This window comes from Peromyscus maniculatus, chromosome 21 (assembly GCF_049852395.1).
Source record: "Peromyscus maniculatus bairdii isolate BWxNUB_F1_BW_parent chromosome 21, HU_Pman_BW_mat_3.1, whole genome shotgun sequence".
Classification (NCBI taxonomy): Eukaryota; Metazoa; Chordata; class Mammalia; order Rodentia; family Cricetidae; genus Peromyscus; species Peromyscus maniculatus.
In genome coordinates, this window is record NC_134872.1 from 68,906,968 (window position 1) to 68,931,918 (window position 24,951).

The following is a 24,951-nucleotide window of genomic DNA, read 5'->3' on the forward strand; positions in this document are numbered from 1 at the left end:
CATGGAAACTCTTTCGCATGGGTGGGTTCAATAGCTAAAAGGCCTAGAACCTTGTGTGACCACAAGAGTGGGTTCTATAGCTAAAAGGCCTAGAACCTAGGTCTCTGACTGGTAGCATAAAGATCAGCAGATCACAAAGTACTTGTGACATCTACCCGAGGGACAGGTAAGGTAGAGAATGGTCTAGGGAGGGAAGAGTCTGGGATCATCCCAGTACTAGGGTGAAGTCTATCCCTTCATAAACAAAAAAAGGTCACCAAGTTGTTAACAGTCTGCACTCTCAGCTTTCTGGGTGGAATGCAGATATTGATCTTACCCCTTCCATTGAGGAGACACCCCTGTATGAATAACATTCCTGGTTCTCTTAGTGCTTTTCTGTGAGTACAAGAATCTCCATGCCCTCAACAGGAAGGGAAGATCTACTGAATCTTTTCAGTTTTAGGGACTTCCTGAAGCTATTAACGTGTTTACTTCCTGAGCTTTAATAATCTTCCCTCTGAAGGATAGAATGCTTTACCTTACTTTAGAACATCCTATATTTTAAATTTCCACCCAAGATTAAATTATATATGTTGCAGGAAAGTGCTACACAACATATCTGTGATTGTTATACCAATAGACACATCTTGCCTGGCATGTTTGTAGTGTAGCATAAAGGGCCTATATCCAAGCATGACCAATGTTAAGAATTCTACCCAGCCATATTGATCCACATTTTCACATTACCACATTTATACAAGTGTCCAATTTTCACTGTAACACTGTCCCACAGGATAGAAACTATGGTGGGCATATTTTGTAAGGCCTGCATGGAAGAAGAATTCTGGGTTAGAAATCTGATATAGGTAGTTAATAACTAGACACAAGAAAGTCTATATAAAAAATGTGTTGAGAGCTTTTATTATCATTAAAATCCCATAAGATAGATGTTGTATTGTATATTAAAATGTATAATATGGAATAATCTATTATTACCATTAGTAGTCTCTAATGAACAGTAAGATGAAGGGATAACTCACATGCTTGCCAATATACTCAAATGCCAAGTAAATAAACTGCCTACTTTTTATTCTCAAAGCATTTAGACTTTTCAGTGCATTTCACTGAGGTAGAAGAAAAGGAGATGTCAGTGTGGAGATGAGTTTGACACAATGGGGGTTAGTCAGGAAGTAAATAGCAGATTGTTGGTGGGCAAAACACTGAAATATAGTTACAGAAGCAAGAAGAGCCAAATTGATAAGGGGTTGAAACCAAGGCAAATGGATCTGGTGTTTAGTAATATTTAATCCATCTTCTGTAACATCTTAGCCTTTAAACTCACTGAACACTGATACTGGAAATACAATCTAATTCCTGTTGACATTGGGGCATGACATATCGCAATAAACTATTGAGAGCTACTGGTAGCAAGAGGCCATGGGAGTATACAGCAGGTGACAACTAGTGTTCAACAGGTGAACCCACTAGACTCTATGATATGGAGCCCCACCTGGCAAGACTGTGGAGTTACTCACTGTTAATGACCAGTTGCTCCTGTCTATAATTTCTCCCATATGCCATTTCATTTCTTTCCTAAGAAGAGCTACCGGCATTTTCCCACTGCTTGTGTGTTTACCTCATGCATATATTCCATCTATTGGCACACATATCCGTGGATGGTCAGAAAGATGACTTTTCATTTAGCTGTATAAAATTGATGTATAGAAAATATACTGGGATATACTTCATAGCTAGATCTCTTGTTCCATGAGGACTGTAAACCTTTAGAAGCCTGCTTTGTTCCTTTTGCTCAGACTAATTGCACACAATTAGCTCATCTTTACTTCAGAGTAAGTTCAAACTAGACTAAAGGCTTTTTGTAAATAGACCATAAGTTTAAAACTTTACAATTATTCACCGGGTCAAAGTTGCAGGTATCCAACCAAGGTTATCCACATAAAGCACCCTAAGAAAAGCATGTCAGTTCTTCACTTGCCAAGTGTACTGATAAAGAGCTACGTCTCACAGTTTGTCACACTGGGCACTGCAACCCCTCCCTCTGGTCCTGAGACATTGAAACCTTGTGTTACCATGGTAAATGGCTCAGGTCCTGATTGTTTACCCTAGGAATGTGCTTTTGACCAATGAGAGGTAACTTTTGTAGTTTTTTGTTTTTTTTTTTATTGCTTCAAGTCTCTTCAAAAAGAATTTTTAGGTAAGAAGGAGAAGAAACTAGGAAGGATTTAGAGTTAGGACAAGAATTAGATGAATAGGCAGAATAAAAAAGAGACATGCTAAGAAGATGTGTGTGAGTTGATTTCTTTGCCCTCAGATTCTTAGGTTTCCTATACTTGCTGTAGCATCTTTTCTGAACCCTGAAGGGGTCTGAGGAGCTGGCACCCAAAGGGCCCCATTAATACACATTAGTGGGAGGGTGGACCAAGGAATATGTGGCATATGAAACGGCATAACTGTGTTTAGTTGACACCGTGCTAACATAAAGGATTTGTGAGAGGATGTATGACTCAGTGAGACTTTAGCGGCTGCTGTCAGGCTGTCACATGGCATGTCTACCCTTGGGACTTACCATTTTATTTGAACTACCCATTCTATTTCACATTTACTATACACTACATTGGATTGCAGTTAGATCCTAGACTATGCTATGATTTGGGCAAGTGTGCGGTCTTGGGTGGATTCTTTTTTCTCAGAGTTTCTTATCTTATAATTTGCTGAAAGCCGCAGGAAATGGAATTCAACTACTATCACAAAAGCTGCTACTTGGAAAAGTCAAGGACTTATCCAAAGGTCAAGCCATGGCTTAAGAAGTCTTGGTGATATTTTAGCTTTTGTATACATATTAGCTGGTTCCTACAGTGATTTTCTTGTAATGCTATGTGTGCTTCAAGAAATCCTAACAGTGTATTTATCTAAAATATCTATCAAGCATCCAAGGCCAAACGAAACAACACCTGTCTCTTAGGTCAGGCGGATAGCTTTATTTCTTGTGCAATTTAAGGTGAGACCCTCCTTCCTTATAGCCTTACTAACAGACTCCTAATTTTTTTTACCTAACTACTTCTAGGAATGTAGGTTGAGCATATAAATTCCCTTCTTGATATAATAACCAATCATTAGCTCTCTATTGATCTCCTCCTTTGCCATTCCCCTTCTAGGTTGTAAAAGAAAGCCTGGTGGTCACTGCCTGAGGAAAATTCTTACCTGCCTTTATGACGCCATAAGAATTCAAGCCTGGTGACCTTGCTCTGTGAGAGGATTGCTATTGCTTGGGTTTATAACTGAATTCCTGAGAGACTTAGAATGGAGAGAATAAGGAGACAGAGAGGAGGAGAGAGAGGAGAAAAGAGAACAGAAGAACTATATGGGTAAGAACTGGAGAAGAACGGACTAGATGGGAAGAACTAGACTGAAGAGCTAAAAGAGAGTACTAGAGAAACAATATGGAAGATGAAGTAGAGCCAGATGGGGAAGAACAAGATGGGAGAGGAGCTAAGAAGGGAAGGAACTAGATGGATGAGAACCTAGATGGGGCAGAACTAAGATGAGAGAATTAAGATAGAACTTAGAGGGGACAGCAGATGAAGGTAGAGACAAATCAGGCAAGAAAAGAGCTAGGCATAAGAGCAGAACAGAAGCTGTGTAGAGAGAGAACTGACTCAGAATAATAAAGTGTATGGACTAAGGAGTTTTGTATACATAGATTCATTTCTTTTTATCAAAGATTAAATTATCTGCTGCTTGTAGATTCTTTCCAGACCCTGGGAGGGGACTATCAAGGGGCTGGACCCCCCTAGTCCTCGATAATAATTTAGAGAAGTATGCATATTGGTGAGTTATAGTGAGGGCATGATGTCAAGAATGTGTACAATCTTACACAAATGAGTACAGCAGGTAAGGTCTCCCCAGTTCAAATGCCTTAGAATCACACACACACACACACACACACACACACACACACACACACACACACACACTTAGAATCTCTGGAGTTAGGTTAAATCCTCGTAAGTGTGATTCTTGAAGCTACTGTTAATGTATTTTGCTAGTTGCTCTTATTTCAGAGACAAACTACAGGAAAACATTTTTAAACTGTTATAAAATAAAATTTATGGGATGTTTATATTGTACCAATAAGAGTACTAGAACCTGGAACATGTATCATCATTATGACAGGCAGATGTTTCCTTTGAAGTTCCCATTACCAGAAAACATAGGCAATTTTACACCATACATGTATCTCTCATGAGTCTTCCATTGTCTTGTCCCTCTTAAATTCTGCTTTGTTCTCCACTAGGTGAAAAATAGAATTCTCATGTGTTTTCCCAGGGCCCACCGGCACACTCTGTTTCCATGTTTATTTGCAGAACTGCTTCTTTCCTTCCTTTGTCCTCTTTAATTTAGACTTTCTTCTGAAAACAAAACACTGGGGGCAGTAAGTTAATGAATGCCAAGCCACTGACCTGAATTTGACCGCCAGGTCTCTCATGGTGGAATAAAAACTTTAGCAAGCCACAAGTACATCATGGCATATGCCCATGAACATCCCACACATAATAGTTTATTCCTTTAAAAGATAAAAGTAAATAAAACACTCAAGTTTTATATTTGATTAAAGTGAAAATGTTCTAATCATAAATGTTTGTGTATGACCTCAGTTGCTATCAGACTAAATTAAAATATATGAAACTTTGAAAATGGGTTTTAAAAACATGTTACTTGCATGATCATTTATCCTCATTATCAATAAAATGAACCAAAGATACTGAAGACAAGTGAAAAGTTCAAGGGGTTCAGCATTATTATCTTTTCAGTTACATAAGCATGGTGCTTGCTTTGAACTAAAATGAATGCATGCTCCTTCTAAATTCTCCGGTGGTTTAGTCAGATCTTAAAACTACTGAGTTCACTCATATTCACTTGTCTGGTGACAACTAATAAATTACTTTTGCAAGTTATTACATCTAATGACTATTTCATTTAATTTAGACTTTTAAAAACTTAATGTAGATTTTTGGTTTTGTTTTTTAATACAGTAAGGCATACTTAAAATGTGAGGCAGAAATGTGAATCAATAAAAATGTTGTTTATTTTTTATTTATTTTTTTTTATTTTATATACCACCACAGTTCCTCCTCCCTCCCTTCCTCCAGATCCCTACCACTTCCTCCCCACCCCTCCCCCACTCACTCCTTAGAGAGGATAAGGCCTCCCATCTCCCATGGGGAGTCAGCAAAGCCTGGCATTTTACCTTGAGGCAGGACCAAGCCCCTCCCCCCTGCATCAAGGCTGAGCAAGGTATCTCACCATAGGGAATGGGCTCCACAAAGCAGTTTTTTATCTAACCTGTGAACCAAAATTCATGATGTATCATTCTCTTCAAAGGACAATCATAAAATATTTTTTTTTGTCATGTGAATATAAACTGATCTTCATTCCTCATAGTCTGAAGAAACTGTAACACTCACACTGGTTTGACTCTGACACTACATGTCTTTAATGGCAAGACATCATATACCTTTGAATTATGGACCACAGAAACTAGGTCTATTTTCAGTTCTGGAAGGGGGATTCTATTAATCCTTTATTTTTCCTCCTAATGGTGATTTTGGCTGTCTTCTTTTTCATGTACTTACATTTGTTTCTTCTATTTCTTGAGATTATTGGATAATGTTTGTCTTCTTTGCCGTACTGGCTGTCACTCAAGGACCTCATGCATACAGGGCAAGTGTTCCGGGTACATGTGTTCCATCATTGTTCTGCACCCCAGCCTTGGTTTTCACTTGGTTGGAAATTCATGTTTTCTGGCAGTCAACACAACTTCTGCTGGGAATTTTGGAATTCCATTTTACTCCTACCCCATCTATACTGAAGAGCAATATTTCAAATTCTTCACAGTAAAATCTATACTGCATATACTTCCCCCACAGTATAAAAGCTCAACATACAACAGAATTAGAAATCAAGATATTAATACACAGAAGCTAATATAAAGGTGTTTTTATATAGGCCAATGGCAGAACACTTGCCCAGTATCACAAAATGTGTTAAACATTTGTTGAGCCATTTATTCAAGTATTCTGTGATATTTATAGAGCCCTTTCCAAGTGCCAGAGGCAGCAGGATGCACTAGAGAACAAAACAGAACACCAATACCTGCTGTGTAGAGTTTCAATAACTTTTCCTCCCTCCAATTCTTAGAGGTCCCTTTGATTTGCTTTTTTCCACCTTGGGTTTTAGGCTTTCTCTTGTTCTAGTGATGTCACAGACAATGGCAGAATTGTTCTCGGGAAGAGCTTACACTAATATGTATTAGAAAGACCAGTTCACGATGCAGGGCAGAGTAGAGAGAAAAAGAGCATAAGGGAGCATGGAGTGGGAGAATAGGAGGAGAGGGCATGCCTGGAAATGGCCTCCTCCCTCCTCCATCTGCCTCTGTCCCCCTCCTTACTGAGGGCCTGATGGTTTGAAGATGAGGACTTTAAGAAAAGAGATAAGCATATAACATTTGAACAGGACCTTCAGTTCTGAGATATAGCCTTCATCGCTTCCTTATTGAGAGATTTTGTGTGCCAATTGTTCTGAGCTTGTGGCATTGGCTTTCTTCTTTATGGCATGATGTTGCTAATATGGTGTTGCTGACTAAGAGCCAGCCTTGTTTTGTCTGGGGTATACAAGCCAACAAATCTCTTTCTGAAACAAAAAGCTGACAATGAATATATGTCTTTTTCCCCCTCCCACAGCTGAATCTCTGAGTTGATTAACCAATTTCTTTTATTCTTCTACATTAATATATATATTAATATAACATTTTATATATATATATATATATATATATATATATATATATATATATATATATATATATATATCCTGGATTTCACCTAGGATGGCCACTGGCATCTCTGAACCTCAATGAGTGAGCAGGAAACACCCTATCGTCTCAGCCACTCAAGAAGCTAAGGTAGAAGGATGATTTGAGCCCAGGGCTTTGAGAAACCATCTCAAGAATGAGTGAATGAATGAATGATTGAATGAATGAATAAAAGAATGAATGAAAGAGAAAACATTTAGATAGTGAAAATTATCCTTTTACCAGCTTAAACTATTTTAAATATCATGTATAAACAGAGGAACATTAGACCACATGAAAAACATGGTCTTTAATATCTCTACTACTTGTATAATATCTAAACTTACATGGACATTAGCACTACTAGGGAAAAGGAAGGTTCCTTTTGGGGGCTCTTAGCCTCCCTAGTAGAAAAAATTAAAAATGCAGTCAGAAGCTCAAACACACATCTGTTAGAGTTTGAAAGAAAAACAACAGTCCAAAACTGAAAATCCCTGCATCCCCCAGCAGGGGAGATAGACAAAAAGCCATGCTTCTTAGTTAATCATGGAGGGGAAAAAGTAAGAAAGCCTGACATATAAAAGGAAATGTATTTAGGAATGCCAGTTCAAAGAGTACTCCATCCCAGGCTTTTGTATCTCAGGGTAAAAAATTATACCAGGAACCCATACAAACAGAAATACAGCTGAGTATTGGCAGTGCATACCTTTAATTCCAGCACTGGGGAGATGCGGTAGCGGGCAGATTTCTGTGATTTCAAGGCCAGCCTGCCTAAATAGAAAGTTCTAGGCCAACCCATGCTATACAGTGAGACCAAAAAAAGAGGGGCTGGAGAAATGGCTTGCTGGTAAGAGTACTTGCTGCTTACAAAGTTTGAAATTCAGTTCCCAGCACTCAAATCAAATGGCTCACAATCACCTGTAGTGCCAGTTCCAGAGGATCTGCCACCCTCTGCTCTATGCGCGTGCGCGCACGCACGCACGCACGCACATGCATGTACACACAACATAACCTTCAAAGTTGTTTGGAAATTTGAAATAGAAAGCAAGAACTCTCCCAAGAACTAAAGTAATCGAGTGAGCTGGGAAGAGCCCAACAAGTATCTGGCAAGCAGTGCATGGCTCTTTCCTGTGCCCTGCCTCTCCGGTCTGTATTTCCCAGGTTCCCCCACACTCCATGCACCCAGGAAGGAGAGAATTCCAGCATTCTCTGGCAAACTAGCTTCCTTACATTACTCTCAATGTAGCTTTCTCCAGTCCATACTCTATTGCCAAAAAGATAATCTATAAAATGTTCATAATTCCCACTGGAACCAATAACTCTTAGAAAAACTATGTACGATTTCCTGAAATCATGGCGTCCATATTTAGATTGTATGCATTAGTAGCTACATTTTACAAAATAGGAAAGTGTTAAAGTCAAAACTGAAGTACTCATTAATCTAGTTTCAAATTCCACAAATCTCACAGCATCAAATAGTAATGACAGTTCCATTTAGTACACAAGTACATATTTCATAGAGTTTCCATCAGTAAATGTAATGAACCTGAGCTAAGCGATCTCCATTTGACATTTATAGTGTTAGTCTCTAGACAAATGGTACCAAATACCTTAGTACAAATAGCGTTCAATTCTATTTTCTAAATATGCAAGAACATATTAGCTGCTTTGTAAAGATCTCCTAGATTAAAATGAACCATTAGAATTGTATAAGCCGATATCACCAGAGCCTCATTACAACAGAAACTAAGCAAATACTGTGTTCCTGACATAAAACCAAATAGAGGTTTACAGGAATTGCTAAGCACATGCCTTTAATCCCAGGAAGTGATGACAGAAAGCAGTAAGGTATATAAGGCATGAGGAACAGGTACTGGAGGCTTTTAAACTTCCAGGCTTTTTAGCAGCAGTTCAGCTGAGACACATTTGGGTGAGGACTCAGAGGCTTCCAATTTGAGGAAACAGGACTGACTGAGAAGTTGGCAAGGTGAAGTTAGCTGTGGCTTGTTCTGCTTCTCTGATCTTTCAGCATTCACCCCAATACCTGGCTCTCTGTTTGTTTTTATTAATAAAACCTTTTAAGATTCGTGTTACAGATGTGTAAATGTTTTCTAAAATGTGTAACAGTCAAAGGTGCCAGCAACCTTCAGGTTCAACTGCCTTGATTAATTACCTAGGCCAGGCCCTGCAACTGGCAATGCCCTTCTGTATTCCACATCCAGACTTATATTGTACCTGCATCGACCAAGCATTAAAGCTTCACCTAAAAGACAGTGGAAATAGCTGTTCCCTAAGCACACAAAACAGTCCCCTCTAAAGTGTAGCAGAAAATGTTACCAGACTTGGGGTCACAGCCTGTGCCCCAACTAGCCAGGTTCAACCATAGGTCCTCCATAAGCTAATAACAGTGAAAAGGAAAAGATTGTCAATGTGGCCACATTGGAAAGATGGACAACGAGATGCAGAGATCCTTTAAGATGCTAACGTCATGAGGGTGAAATTTAAATGGAAGCTGGGAAATAGCCATAACTGAGTGATCTGTGTCTGCCCTCTCTCCAAGCCAACCACCTCCAAGTCTTTCCTGGAAGGCCATCTCACGAGTACTGAACAGTAAGTTTCTTCTGGGACACTGGATTCTGTTCAGGCTATCCTTAAGGCTTCAACCTTTTCTTTCGCTAGCAAGAGAGTCCTGGGAAAATTCTTAATGTCTTTGTGTCCATTCTGCCAATAGTCTGATACTCAAAGATATGGGCCCAAGTGTCTCTGTAGTGCTGTGGATATCACTCTGTATAAATAAAACACTGATTGGCCAGTAGCCAGGCAGGAAGTATAGGCAGGACGAGCAGAGAGGAGAGAGGAAAAGGAGAGGAAGGCAGAGAAAAAGAAGACACTAGCTGCCATTCAGGGAACATCATGTAGAGGCAACAGGTAAAGCCACGGAACACGTGGTGACATATAGAGTAACAGAAATGGGCTTAGTATAAAAGTAAGGGATAGACAATGGTAGGCCTGAGCTAATGGCCAAGTTTAAATAATATAAAAGTCGGTATGTTTATTTTATAAGTGGGCTCTGGGACTGGCAAGGCTTGGCAGGAGCTGGAGAATTCTCTCATTCCTATTCGGGGAGGCTACTTACATAGACACCATGAAAGCAACATGGTTGCAAGTTCACTCAAAGGAACTTTGTGCTCTTTTGACTTGCGGTGTGAAAGTATCTTTTCTATTATTTAAATATGTCTGTACCTCCCCCCCCAGTGTTACATCAAAGGCCTCTCTGTGCCACATTGGTCAAGATATTACTTCCACATGGAAACCCCTCTCTGGGCCTCTGCTTGATCTAAAGAGATGGAGAAACTTGGAGACTTGATATTTTGTGCCCATAGTTGTATACAATCTTTCTGTAAGGGAATAGTACAGATTCTTTTTAGAAAAACAAATACACATTTATTGAATTAGCTCACCTATATTGTCTTAAAACTATGATGATATATAATTAAATCACCAAATTAAAAATAACAGTCATTTAAAATTGCTGGACTGTTTAGATAGGTTTTTTTTTTTTTTTTTTGGTTTTTCGAGACAGGGTTTCTCTGTGTAGCTTTGCGCCTTTCCTGGAGCTCACTTGGTAGCCCAGGCTGGCCTCGAACTCACAGAGATCCGCCTGGCTCTGCCTCCCGAGTGCTGGGATTAAAGGCGTGCGCCACCAACGCCCGGCCTAGATAGGTTTTTAACATTAGGAAAAAAAACAATTTAAGCACATGTTACTTTTTGAGGTTACTTGTGTCTAGGTAAACAGGCACAGACAGTGTGAATTCTCTACTAGGAAGATGAGTTTGCCTGTACAGCTTGCCCAGATGCTCAGAAGTTTGAAGAAAAAAGGTTTTCAGGACTTAGAAGATAGCATATTCTAGATGGAAAGAAAAAGTTAATTACAGCTGAAACAACCCATTGCATACATTCAAGTTCCTTTAGCTGCTAGTGTTCACTAATTTATTTGGATTAGCAAAATCCCACCATAGGGAGGCCTGTTATTACACCAAACGGCCTAAATGCAAACTCAGGGCTCAATCGTGCTAATAGAGGAAATGAAACATCTCCATATATTTTTTGCAATAATTTCATGTTTTGATAAATTCTAAGGAATAAGTTACCTACTGGGAACAAGTGGCTTGGTGACCATGGCTACATTTTAAAATGGATTTGGTTTACTTTCAGGATATCAGAATCTAATAGGCAAATTAAAGCACTGAAATATGAATGTGTATGTGTGTGTGTGTGTGTGTGTGTGTGTGTGTGTGTGTGTGCGCATGCTTAAAAAAGAATTACAAGTGGCAAATTGATTTTAATATTTTCATGGTTTTTAAATTACTAAATGTAAGAAAGTTAGGAGTTAATGTTTAAACTTTTCATGTATATGGTTAGAAGCCTGTGATACCAAGGGAATGGACATAGTGTCCTAATGTTAGGAGGGAAGAGTTAAGAAGCATATAAACTAACTGGAATGCTGGATTTTCTTTTATAAACTATGAAGTGGGGTTAGTTTTAAAATGTTTTTATTTTAAGCCACATATAGTCGTTGTCACAAAACTGCATTACAAAATAATTTTCCGTTTTATTAGTACATGCATCTGTGTGTATATGCCCTGTGTGTAAGGGTGCTCACAGAGGCCAAAAGAGGATGTCTGACCTCCTGGAAATGGCGTTACAGGTGGTTGTGAGCTGACTGACTCAGGGACTGGCAACCAAACTGGGATCTTCTGAAAAAACATCAGGCACTCTCTGTAGCAAACACTGGTGGATGACAGGATCCAAGGAATAGTATCCAAGCAAATCCTATCTACTGGGAACCTCAGAAGCAACCTTATTTGGAAATACTTTTTTTTTTTTTTTTCGAAACAGGGTTTCTCTGTGTAGCTTTGTGCCTTTCCTGGATCTGGCTCTGTAGCCCAAGCTGGCCTCAAACTCACAAAGATCCTCCTGCCTCTGCCTCCTGAGTGCTAGGATTAAAGCCACCACCACCCACATCAGGCACTCTCAAGCAACATGTGTATGTTGTTTTATATAAATACAAACTTAGATGGTGTTAAGAAGTATGACTTTTCACATTACAAAACAGAAGAACTCCAAACATTGATTTTTCCCCCTTATTTCCCCCAAATTAGCAAATAGTGAATGTATAATATACACACACAGTATAGGAGCTATGTGTAGAAGATTTTAAGAATAAAACATACAAAAAAAGTTATCCATCAAGTACTCATATTTGATAAAGGAGAAAGAGTTCCAATGTCATTCCACCCAGAAAAAAAAAGTAACTCATGCTTCTGGCCAAATGCAATAAACATGAACATAACATGCCCTTTCACCTACCCAAAACAACCAAAGCACACAAACCATGTGGAATAGTATGCAATGCTGCCAATCTGTCAGTGAAGTAGAATGATCTCTGGGAGAGAAGGAACAGGCAAGAAGAGCATTTTAACTATTCTGTGGCCCCAAGGGAGTTCTCATGTCATGACACAGAGAAAGAAACACAGGTAGCTGGAGAAATCTTGAATTGAAAATATATAGCCCCGTCTAGGAAGACTAGTGCAGATGGAGGTCCTTAGAGTACTAGGCAGGAGAGAGAGGCACAGAGAGAACTCCAGAAATCTACAAGGTATCATAGGCGTGCATGTATGAATAAATAACCAAGTCTCAGGATACATGCTATTTAAGCCATCGGAGACATCAGTGCCCAGTTTTCACACAGGCCTGTGAATGTCCTCTCTCAGCTGTACTTGAAAAAGTCACTTAAAACGATACATTAAGCAGAACACATGAAGGACTTACTAAGCCACAGGAAATAATGAGGATTAAACTGAATATTACTCTGCCTCCACCTACAGAATATTAGGTGCAAGACTAGAAAGAAACATATCGCTATATAATTAGGCAAAATCCCAGAGAAAAGCCTTGAATATTTATATGAAAGCAGAATTTATCAAGCCACCAACACATAAAACTCATTTGGAATAAATCAATCAAAAATGCCAGATATGCAAAATAACTATGAAAGCCTGACATGCAATAAAGAGATGAACTGACTGATCAGACTTGACCCAGAATTAACATTGTGTTGGATAAGTAAACAAAGACACTAAAAAAATTGTCATAGCTTTATCAAGTCATTCAGAATGTTGCACAGAGATACATCAAGGAAATATAAATTACAACTAATTTGAGATTTCATCATACCCCAGTCAGAATAGCCAAGATTAATAAAACAAATGGCATCAGATTCTGGCAAGGGTGCAGGGAAAGAGGAGCACTTACTCCTTGCTGGTGGGAATGCAGACTGGCACAGACCCTATGGGAAATCAGTGTGGAGGTCCCTCAAAGAGAAGAAAGCAGATCTACCACAAGCCCCAGCTCTGCCATTCTTAGGTGTATACATGAAGGGCTCTCTATCTTAATACAGAGATATTTTATCACCCATGTTCACTGTTGCCGCACTCACGATAGTCAGAAATTGTAAAGAACAAAGTCCATCACCTGATGAACAGACAATGAAAAGGTAGTACATTTATACAATGGAGTATTGTCCAGCTGTTAAGAAAAGCAAAACTATGGAATTTGCAGGTAAATAGATGAAGCTAGAACCAATCACTCTGTCAAGTAACCCAGACTCAGGAAGGTAAATATTGCATCTTAAATATGGACGCTAGCTTTTAAACTTTATGTAGATGTGTTTCATCTAGGATACCCACAGAGGTAAGGTATCTCCTAAGGGACACATGGGAATGAGGGGCTCTTCCAAGAAAGGGGAAATAGAATGCAGTATCACAAAGGTGTACAGAGGAAACTAGAATAGGAGGATTAGATGTGCAGGGGAATGGGAGGGTGAGTAAGAGGAGAGAGGAGAGGGATGACTCTAACTCTAAAGGCCTTATAGAAACTTACTATTCCAGAGGCTTCCTAAAATATAAAATAAAGGACTTTAAATAGAGTGGCTATATCATGAGGAGACAATTCAATTAGACATATACTACCAAGTAAAATCTCCAGTACCAGGAATGGGTTACATCTTGTTGAGCAGTGAGCCAGAGGGATCCCATAAACTCCCACACACAATATAGGCTATTGACAAGGCTTTTGGTTACCCTCTATAACCTGACAGTAGCTCCTGTTGCTGAAAACACCACTTTCTTGTCATTGAATATGAGGAAATTGAGCCAGTGCCCAACTAGAAACTTCTTCTCTACTGATTAGTAGTGTTCGTGGTATTAGAAAGTACTATACAAGCCACCAGACACAATCCAAAACATCAATCTCACCCAGCTATGAACCCTGCAACCTACAAGAGCAACTGGCCTGCAAGATATATTAGTGCAGTAGAAACATAGATGTTGTGGAAGTAAGCAACATATTATTGGATTAAGCCTACTCCATGAGGTGGAACCCACACCTGACACTGTTAGTGAGGCCAAGAACCTGACACTAGATAGGTTATGGATGGGCCCTAGGGGAAAATCAAATGCTGTTAGTCTGTGAAACGAACATCTCAATAAAATGATTCCTAATGACATGTTGCTACAGCCATGTGTCACTCAGCCCTCATCAGAGAAATTTCTTGAAATAGATGGTAATTAACAGAAAAAATCCACAATTGGACAATGCGGAGACAGAGACGATGAAGCTCTCAGCCTTAAATGGGATACCTTTTTCTAGCTGCTCCCCTCAAGGCTCAGGGATCTATGCAGAAAGGGGGTTGGAAAAATTTTAAGAGCCAGAGGTAGTAGTCAACTGCTTGGAAAGAACATCTTCCAGATACAATAGGGCTGACGCACACAGGACCTCACAGACTGGGATAGCACCAGTTCACGTCAAACCAATGACAGCACAGAGAAGGGAACAGAGTCCCACTCCAAACCAAGAAGCTGCTCTCAATTGGTACCTCCTGGGAGACATAAAAATTAGTTATCTCCAGTGGAATGACGCTGGGTTTATCAACCACACCCCAGGGCCCACACTCTGGACTAGTTGGCCACCCAAAATGTACTGCATTTATGCTTTCGTCGGTGTTGTGGGTGTGGTCTGGTGTCTGGGGCCTTTGCTTTTTGTTTTGTTATGTTTTGGTCTGGTAGGGTTCAGGGTTTCTGAGAGAGAGCAAGAACTCTCTTTCATATCGGTTAGGTTAGGAGGTAAGACAGACCTGGGAGGACATGGGAGAGGAGAAAGAGTATGATCAAAATATACTGCATCAAAAATTTAAACAACAAAAATGTAAAATTAAAAATAAGGCAATGATCAAATTTCTAGACTAGAGATGAAAACTTGACTGTGTAAGCTAAATTGACTTAGTAGAGGGTGAGGTATCATAGAAGGAAACATGAGTTTTCTGTGTATTAAAAAACAGGATGGTGGAGACTGTTTCCCCATAAAGCATAGCCAGAAAAATTATCAGAAGACAAGAGAATTGTTTCACAATTTCAAGAAAAAAGTATAGATGAGGAGACAAAGAGACAGAAAATATTTATAAAGGATGATGCCTGGACATTTTCAGTTGTCATGAAAACCCTTTAGACTAGTGTCAAGAGGCTCAGTGCAGCCTCAGCACCAGATGCAAGAAGAAAACCATCAGAACTAAATGGATCCAACTGCCAATAAATAGAAAATCTCCTACATAGTCAGAAATAAGGGTGCATTTGTGCAAGGTTACAAAGAAATGGATAACGCCTATAAAGACTTCTCTAACAAATGATGTGTGCAACGGTAATGGAGCAATTTCAAAAGTTTTCAAAGAAACCTGAGAGAAAGAGAGAGAGAGCGAGCAGCAGCAGCTTGAAGGTCTGAAACTTTAAAAACGTCTTTCAGAAATGAAGATGAAACAAGCATTTATTCAGACAATCAAAAGCTAAAATAATTCATCAGCAACAGACTGAAACTACAAAAAAACATTTTCAACAGTTCATTAAGCAGGAGGAACACAGTCTGCCAGATGAGAACGTGGGCCCGCACAAAGGAGGAAGCAGTACTGGGAAGGAAATCTGCGTAGGGAGCTCTCCACAGCCAAGAAGTCCACATCTGTATACTCAAATACAGGTTAAAACACACAGAAAGAGTTCTATCAGTACCGCACATGCCATTTTTCTAGCCATTCCCTAAACAATACACGTAGTTACATAAAATATGTTAATTTAGAGATGATTTAAATTGAAGGGTTGTATAGAATATATGCAAATGCTATGCCATTAAACACATGAATCTTGAGCATCTGCATACACAGTTCTGGAACTAACTTTGAACATGAATTGCTAAATGGTCTCATTAATAAAATCCTAGAGCCAAATATTGGGGTGAAAGCTGAAAGACCAGAGGAATAGAACAAGCCAGCCACAAGTTCTTATCACTAGGAATTCTTCAGCCCAAGAGAGCTACTTCCTGTATACTCATGTCTTATATACCTTTCTGTGCCCTGCCATCTTACTTCCACTCTGCTCAGCTACATCACTTCCTTTTTCTGCCCAGCTCTATCACTTCCTGTCTGTCTGTACAAACCTCCAAACCTCTATGATTAACTAGTGCTGGGATTAAAGGCTTGAGATACCGTACCTGGCTCTGTTCCCAGTGTGGCCTTGAACTCACAGAGATCTGGATGAATCTCTGCCTCCTGAATGCTAGGATTAAAGGCATGTGCTACCACTGCCTCACCCCCATGTTTAATATAGGGGCTAGCTTTTTCCTTTGATCCCCAGGCAAGCTTTATTTGTTAGAGCACAAATAAATTATTACCACAAGACTTTTAGAGATACAAAGGGATGACTATCATTTTATGATAATTGATTGTTTTGGCAAAAGTAATAGTGATATTTCAGGGTGTAAGAGAGAAGAAAGTAAACATTCTCACAATACACTTGCAGCCCGTGAAGAAGTGTATGGAGGCAAACTGTAACATGACTCCCAGATTCTGACTGTAATACTATAACACCACAGAACACAGACTGTGATAACCTAGACACATAAAATATAAAGACAATACCAATGGAAGGAAACAAAATCATAGCTAATAAGATGATAAAGAAGATGAAATATAAATATAATAAAATATAAATAAAAATAACTAAAAATGAACTGAGAGAAAGAGATGAAACAAACAAAAAATTAGACATCTAAATCAAATGATGAGTTAGGAATAGTGGTTATGCATATTATTCCAGCACTTGGAAGGCTGAGGCAGGAGGATCATGTCCCATGCAGCTCTGGTCTCACACAGTTCAAAGTGAGTCTGAGCTTTATACCAAAATCCTGTCTTAACCATCTCCCAAAGAAACAATGATATGGTATATTTAAACCTCCCTATGTCATCAATCCCTCAAAATATGCAATAAAAATCAGATATTGTCACATTGAATAAATTTAAAGGCACAATTGTATTCAGCCTATAAAAATAATTAAAAAGTGATTTTTTTCTAATACCTGTCAAAATATGTTTATGTGAAAAATATGAGAACCCTAATGCATTGCTTCAAAAAATGTTCAAAATGGAGTAGTCATATTATTTTGCAATTCTGTCCCTTAAAATACACCTAAAATAGATGAAAACATCCACTCAAAAATTGTTGTCCTCTTACCAAATGCAGCATCATTTACAAAATCAAGAAGCAGGAAGAATCCAAGCACTCACTACCTGATGGATGAAAAAACAAAATGCAATACAGATATTTACACAATGAGATATTATTTGACAATGAAAAGCTACATACTACAAATGGATATGGTATACAATCGTCAGAAATGTGCTATGGACAAAAGGCTACATACTGTGTGGTCCCACTAAGAAATGTCTATACAAGACAAATAAATACAAATATAAATAAGCCTGTTACTCAGGCTCTGTATAGGATTGGGAAAGCACAGGGAGGTATGCAAGAAGTCTTAATAGGTACAAGCTTTCTGGGAGATTGATGAAAATGCTTATAACTAGATTATTGAATAGTTGTATGGCTGATGATTTAAGTATTTTAAATATGAAATTAAGGTAGTTAAATCATATTTCAAATTTTTAGAGAAAATTAGGTTGTCTATATTATCAGAAAAAATAAGTTTTAGAGCATTGTATAGAGTAGCAATGAAAATAATCTTTTATTGTATGGGACCAATTAACAATACTATTACAGCCAAGGTTTATGGCACAGGTCTGTAATCTCAAAGGAAGTTGTGGTAGGGGATCACAAGTTCAAGCCTGCTGGGACACCCATGAACACAAAGCCAGTGTGGGCAACTTAGTGAGACCCTGTCTCACAGTAAAAAATAAAATAAATAAAAAAAACCAGAAAGGTTGGGTTGTACCTCAGTGGTATAGTGCTTGCTTAGCAAAATGAGGCCTTAGATTCAAATTATTATTAGAACAACAACAATAATAATAATAACAATAATATCACAAAGCAAGCTAGTTGTGAATATTTAATCTTCTAATAATGTCTTCAAATGCCTTCAGCAAATATAGAAAAATAGTAGAACTTCAATGAGAAATGCTTGAGTCAACAATCATAGGAAGAAATTTAGCAAATCAGTAGATAAACTGGAAATCATCAAGAATGTAGATAATTTGAGGAACACTGCCAACTCAAACAAAGTAAGTTTATAGACTATTCCAACAATGGGCAGCAACATATGCACGTTATTTTCAGATGTCCATGGAGCGGAACAACAGTGAACATGGACTACTACTCAGTAATAAAAAAACAAGAACAGCCACTGAGGAACCCTAAAATGGAGATGAGGCTTAAAAGAGTTGTGCTAAGTGAAAGGTAGTAATTAAAAAGTGACCATTCTGTGCTATTCAATTTAGAGAAAATGAGAGAAAAATACAAACTAATTAGAGCAACAGAAAGCAGATCTATTGTTGACTTTCAATAAGCTGGGGAGTGAAGGGAGGGAATTACGAAGTGGCAGGGAAAAATTTGGAAGCAGGATGGATAGATGTCCACACTGATTCTAGTAAGGTATTTCAAAACACATATGCAAACCTGTGCTGGCTAGTTGTTTCTTGTTGTTTGTTTGGTTATTTGTTTATTTGCTTTTGTCCACTTGATGCAAGATAGTCATCAGTTAGGAGGGATCCTCAATTGACACAATATCTCCATGAGATCAGCCTATAGGCAAGCCTGTGAGGTATTTTATTGATTAATGATTCAAACAGAGGGTTCAGTCTACCATGAGTCATGCCATCCTTGAGCAGGTGGCCCTGAGTTGGAAAAGAAACCAGATTGAGCAAGATGATATGATAGGCAAGTCAGTAAGCAGCATTCCTCCATATCCCCTGCTTCAATTTTTGCCTCCAAGGTTCTGCCATGAGTTCTGCCCTGACTTTCCACAGTGATGGAGTGTGACTTGAGAGTTGTAAGATGAAATCAACCTTTGCTCCCCAAAGTGCTTCTGGTCATGGTGTTTTGTCATAGCAATAGAATCCCTGACTAAGACAACACCTTTGTAAATTATAAAATTAAAAATATTTATGCAGAACATAGTAAGGTATACTATTATTTTTAGAGTATATAACCTTTCAGAAAAGTACACAGCTGCTAATTTCCTGATCAACATTGTCAAGTTTGAGTTATTGACAATGAATGATATCCAGGACTACTCACACATCATAGCCATGTCATCAGTGCTACATAAATATTTGATAATAATTGGTCCCCTAATTAATTAGTATAGCTATAAATCCATACTTATTCAAAGTAATATATCTGACTTAGAAAATGGCTCATTAAATAAACTTACCCTGAGAAAAGCTAGTCAACAATACTGCTGATGTATGAGAGACCATAGTCATAGTGAAGTGTCACCTTTCCTAGGAACAATCCTGGGACCACTAAGATGCTGTTTATGACACTGAAAGATGAAGACATCAGAACAAGTACAAGTTTGCAAGTGATGGGTCAGTGGCTTTAGCTCCTTCTACTTATAAGAAAGTATGTACTGGGCCCTGATTCCAGTTAATAACTGGATAATCTAATACATTTTTCTTAAGATTTTTTAATTATGCGTTTGTGTTTGTCTCTGTGGGTGGGTTTGTGTATGAGTGAGTGCTTCAGAGGACAGAAGAGGGCATCAAATCCCCTGGAGCTGGAGTTACAGGACTGTTGTAAGCAGTCCATCATTGGTGCTGGGAAGAGAACTTGGTTCTGATGCAAGAGCAATCACCAGACCTTAATCACTGTTTGGAGAAGAAAGTACCTAAAGCTGACTCATGAAATAGTGATTTGTTAGTTGTAAAGTAGGTAAGTATATAATATGAGCTCAAACAGGTATTGCCTTTTGCTAGATTCTGTAATAAATTCTGTATTGTTATCAAAATTTTAATGAAAACTTTTGGGCAACGAACCTTACATTCAACATGTTCTATCCACCAAACTCGTGGACTGAGGATCACTGCCATCTTTTCTATTTTAGTGGAGGATTATGCTAACCTTGAAAGTAACTTTGAGAGGTTAGTTTGTTACTGACTTCTCACAGTGTTCTTAGCTTTTCTTTCCTCATGCGTTGATGTCTTGCCTTTTAGCTGATGACACCATAGAGAGGTGATTGGATAACAAGGGTGCTAACGTCATCAATGGATCAGCTGAATGGGCCATTAGGACCTAGTCAGTAGAGATAAGTCATTGGAAGTGAGCACTGAAGAATAGTATCTAGTTCGCTCTCCCCCATCCCCTTCTTCCCCACCCTCTCCTTCCAGATTGGTTGCATGACATGATCTGGGTCACACCCTGTTGCCCTGCCTCCCCACAGAACTGAAAGTGACAGAAGCACCTGGCTGGGAGCCAGAGTCCCTGAAACCGAGAGCTGAAATAAATTTGTCTCCCTTTTTTTTTCCTGCAGTGTTTTCCCACAGCTATGAAAAGCTGTTCTAAACAGATTTGTGGTGGCCTATTACTACAAATCATATCGTTAACCAGGAAAACTCCATTGCACCTAAGGCCAGAAATCCAAAATGAAGTTGTCAGCACACCGTGTTTACTCTGTGTGTTTTGTGAGACGTTTCTTATGTTTGCAACAGCCAACAACATTTCTTTCTTTTCTTTTCTTTTTGTTTTTTCAAGACAGCGTTTCTACGTGTAGCCCTGGCTCTGTCCTGGAACCTGAACTTGTTCTGTAGCTGAGGGTGGCCTTGAAATCAGAGATTCCCCTGCCTCTGCCTCCAGAGTTCTGGGATTAAAGGCATGTGGCACCTACTGCATGGCTGTGACAGCATTTCAGACCTGGGTGCATCACCTCTATTCTGGTTTATCTTCACATCACCTGTACTCCTGTGTGTCTTCTTTGAATATACCTGTGTCAATCTCAGAAGACATTTAGATAGTATTCATGTCAAGATTTTAAACATAATTACATTTGGGGGGAAAGAACTTTTCCAAATAAAGTGATATTTGAGGATTCCTGTGAGCAGATGTGGACATATTACCCAGAGTGATTATGAATCTACTTCACCATCTTACACACTAATTCTGGGGTGTAGAACAAAGATTTGGGCATTTCTTCTATCTCCTCTCTTTCTATCTCCTGCCCTTCCCACACAGCCCTCAGAAGAAAACAAACATCCCTGCACTACATAAAAATGAGCAAAAGCTCCTATTCACTAACTCAGCTGATCTGACTGCCATTGCAACGTTCTCTCCTTAAAGATGTTTATGCCCAGTTTACTAATTAGTTTTGCATGTCCAGAATACCACACTTTCTACCCCCTGGGAGTGGCAATCTAATGACAGGGAACACCCAACTATAGCCGACTTCTTCAGACTGCCAGCTCCCAAATGGTAATGCAGAGACTTGGTGTGAATTCCTGGCCTAATCTTATATATCCCAATAGCTTTTTTGTGTGTGTGTGTGCCTTTCCTGGAACTCACTTGGTAGCCCAGGCTGGCCTCGAACTCACAGAGATCCACCTGGCTCTGCCTCCTGAGTGCTGGGATTAAAGGCATGTGCCACCACCGCCCGGGCCCCAATAGCTCTTATGACTTGATTTAACCTGTTTCTCTTCAACTACATTTTGCCTTGGGGATTTTTGCCTGTCTTTCATTCTGTATGTCCTACTCTGTGTCTGGCTGCCTAGCACACCTTTATGTAATTAAAGTATTCTGCAGCATAAACAAATGCAGCACATCTTTACATAGTTAAACAAATGTAACATAAACAAATGAAACATGTCTTTACATAGTTAAATGCAGCATAAATAAGTGTAACACGTCTTTACATAGTTAAGTATTCCACAACATAAACAAATGTAGCACATCTTTATACATAGTTAAAGTGTTATTGCCCAACATCCAACCTAGGCTGAGCACAAACCTCTTTCCAGAGTTTGAAAACTGAGGCTGAGCAAGCTTTTTTTCCTTCAGTTTGTGGCCACACAAGATACCTACAGACCAGTTCCAGTATGGCAGTGTTCCCTGCCAAAGAGGATGCCTGAAAGACAGAGTCAGGGAGTAGGAAGAAGAGCTGAGAAAGAAAAGCAGCGGGCAGAGCAACAGCCAGCAACCCTACTAGTATATTATTTTGTGCTCATTGTTATTGGAAAATTGGGGGGTTACATGTTGGGCACCATATATTACCAGTTTTACTGAAATTCTCCTTTCAGCGGGGTCTTAATCTTGTTACTAAAAATAATTTTAAATAGACTCAGTAGGAAGTTTGAGGACAATTTTATTCAAGTTTGAGAGGAAAGTAGCAGGGTAAGCAAGCTCTAAGCCTTGGCAGCTGCCTGGAGAAGCAAGATGGAGAAAGGAAAGAGAAAGCCATTCTTGTTTTTGTTCAGATCCAAGAGGACAGGAAGGTTCAGCAGTGGGGTTTGGCAAGCAGCTGCATGGCAGAGGAGGATCAGGGTCAGAGAAGCCAAGTAAAAAGCTCCAAGTAAAGGAAAGCCCACTTGGGCTTTGGCCGGTATCTGAAAGAAAAAGATAGAAAGGAAAGAAAGGGAAAGTTATGAGTTGAGAACTGGGACTCAACAAACAGCAGCAAATGTGCAAATGTCTGCATCTCCGAAGGGCGAGGGGCCTTCTGGAAGGGACAAAGCATTAGCTCATTCATAGAATAATTATCCTCCCCTCTCCTCAGCATGTTCTTGGGAAGTAGATCCTTGTTGGGGGAGGGACCTGACAAATGTTATGGTTTCACTTTTCTTTACACTTGAATAAAATCATGTTTATATGTACCACATTTTTAAAGAATCCACTGTTGATGGACAGGTAGGCTTATTCTATTTCCTAAGTATTGTGTTTGATGCAGTAGTAAACACAGATCTGCAAGTGTGTGGAATGATGCTGACTTGGAGACTAGGCAATTCTATTCCTGAGTATGCACCTAAATATAATGATGACAGCTCTAGCCATAAGAGTCTTATTAGTCTTGGCCTAACCCGTGTCATCACACCTCTATTGCCTCAGAGTCTCACTTGTGATTTATGTGCCTTACTTCAAAACTGTTGTTAATGTTCATTTTGACTTTTTTGATTGTGTTGGTGTTGTGTGTTTGTTTTTTTTCTTGTTGTTTGCTTGTTTTGTTTTGCTACACTTGCTGTTGTTTTGACTCAAGGTGCAGTTGTAAACACATGCGGAAGTCTTTTTATCCATCATACTGTGATGAAATTCAATGGCAAGGCTCTTAAAGAGACGATTGATTTAAACTGAAGTTTTTGAACCCTGAAATGGCACTGGCTACTGAACCAAATGACCTCAGTTTCATCTTGAATATACATGGTGGACAGAGAAAACCAACTCCCTAAAGTTGTCCTCTGACCTCCACATTCAGCTGTGGCTTGTGTATACACACATACCCATAATAAATAAATGTAATTTAAAATTTAATAGTCTATTCTTCCTGAAGGGGCCATGGATTGTGTACACCACCCCCTGCAATAAATAAATATAACTTAAACTTTTAAATATAGTCTTTAGGGAGGGTCCTAATGCAATAGCATTTGTGTCCTTTTAATGAAAAGGGACTAAGACACACAAGAGAGGACATGTTGACATAGAACAGAAAGGCAAGCATTACCAAAGCATGGAAAGGAGGCTCAGAGGAAACCACATTTGTGACATCTTACTGGATGCTGACTCCACATGGTGAGTAGTTGTTGCAGCCCTAGTAAGCAAAGATGTTCTTAGACACTTAGAATCAAAATGTGCAGATTTGGCTAATCTTTGTAACCATAGCTCCTAACGTTGCCAAGTGACATCCAGCCACAAACACATCTTCCTCAAAGGTATGTAGGGCTCAAGACGGCAGAGTTCAGCCTTGCCTCGATTCCCTGATGCTGTGTCCCCTTCTCTCTGAGTGTTTTTCCTCTGTGTGTGTCATATTGTAAGGTCTTGGCTCCTACAATGAGGCACATGCTCTGTGTATGATATGTTTTTTTTTTTCCTTTGAAAGTTATAAACAAGAGATGATAAAAGTAGCAGCTCCCTGTGCGTGACTGCAGTTGAAGACAGACCTCAGAATTGGTTTCCTAAAACTCTTTTACTTACTTCTGTGACATAACACAACATTTAATATTTGGATTGGGGAGGTATGTAGCAATGTCCTCAATGACAGGCCAGTCACTGTCATGATTTTCCATGCTTTTGAAGTCATTACATACCATTTACACGGACCTGCTCCTCAGGACAAAAGTTGGGAGCCTTGGGATCAACTTTGCAATGATGTCTAAACTTGGAGAGATTCCACAGTAATTTTTAGTTCCCTAGTTATTTTTTAATTTTTTTGGGGGGCGGGGGGATTGTTTGTTTTGTTTCACTTTAGTCCTGGATGAGAAAAAGAAAAAGAAAAAAAAACTTAAAAAAGAGAAATAAAGGTTAAAGAAATGAAGAGAAGAGGCAGAGTAGGGGTGGATTTCCTAGAGCACTTGCTTGGTTGCCTTCTAAAGAAGCCAGGCAGACGTGGTGAGCAGTGCTGGGTTAGTTAGCAAGGTCAGTGTGCATGGCAGCTTGTGCCTGTGCACAGGGGTCAGGACTGGAGCACGCAAGTGAAAAAATGGGCTTCTTCACCAGGAAGCCCATGTGTGGGCTCCCCCACCCCTCTCAATGACTGGGCTTGTTCCCACCTCACTTCCCACAACTACA

The 24,951-nt window shown here is 39.3% G+C and overlaps 1 protein-coding gene across 6 annotated transcripts in view; it reads left to right on the forward strand.

Annotated features, from left to right (window-relative positions):
• The window catches only part of Khdrbs2 (KH RNA binding domain containing, signal transduction associated 2), a 522,706-nt gene that overhangs the window by 424,859 nt on the left and 72,896 nt on the right, over nt 1–24,951 (forward strand). Inside the window, exon 7 of one of the 6 annotated variants that reach the window (XM_076557975.1) lies at nt 3,156–3,894. The exons of the other annotated variants lie outside the window; for them this stretch is intronic. Within the exon in view, the coding sequence (XP_076414090.1) occupies nt 3,156–3,188 (33 nt within the window). The 3' untranslated portion in view covers nt 3,189–3,894. Of the gene's footprint in view, nt 1–3,155; nt 3,895–24,951 lie in introns of those variants that run through there. 6 annotated transcript variants of the gene reach the window in all.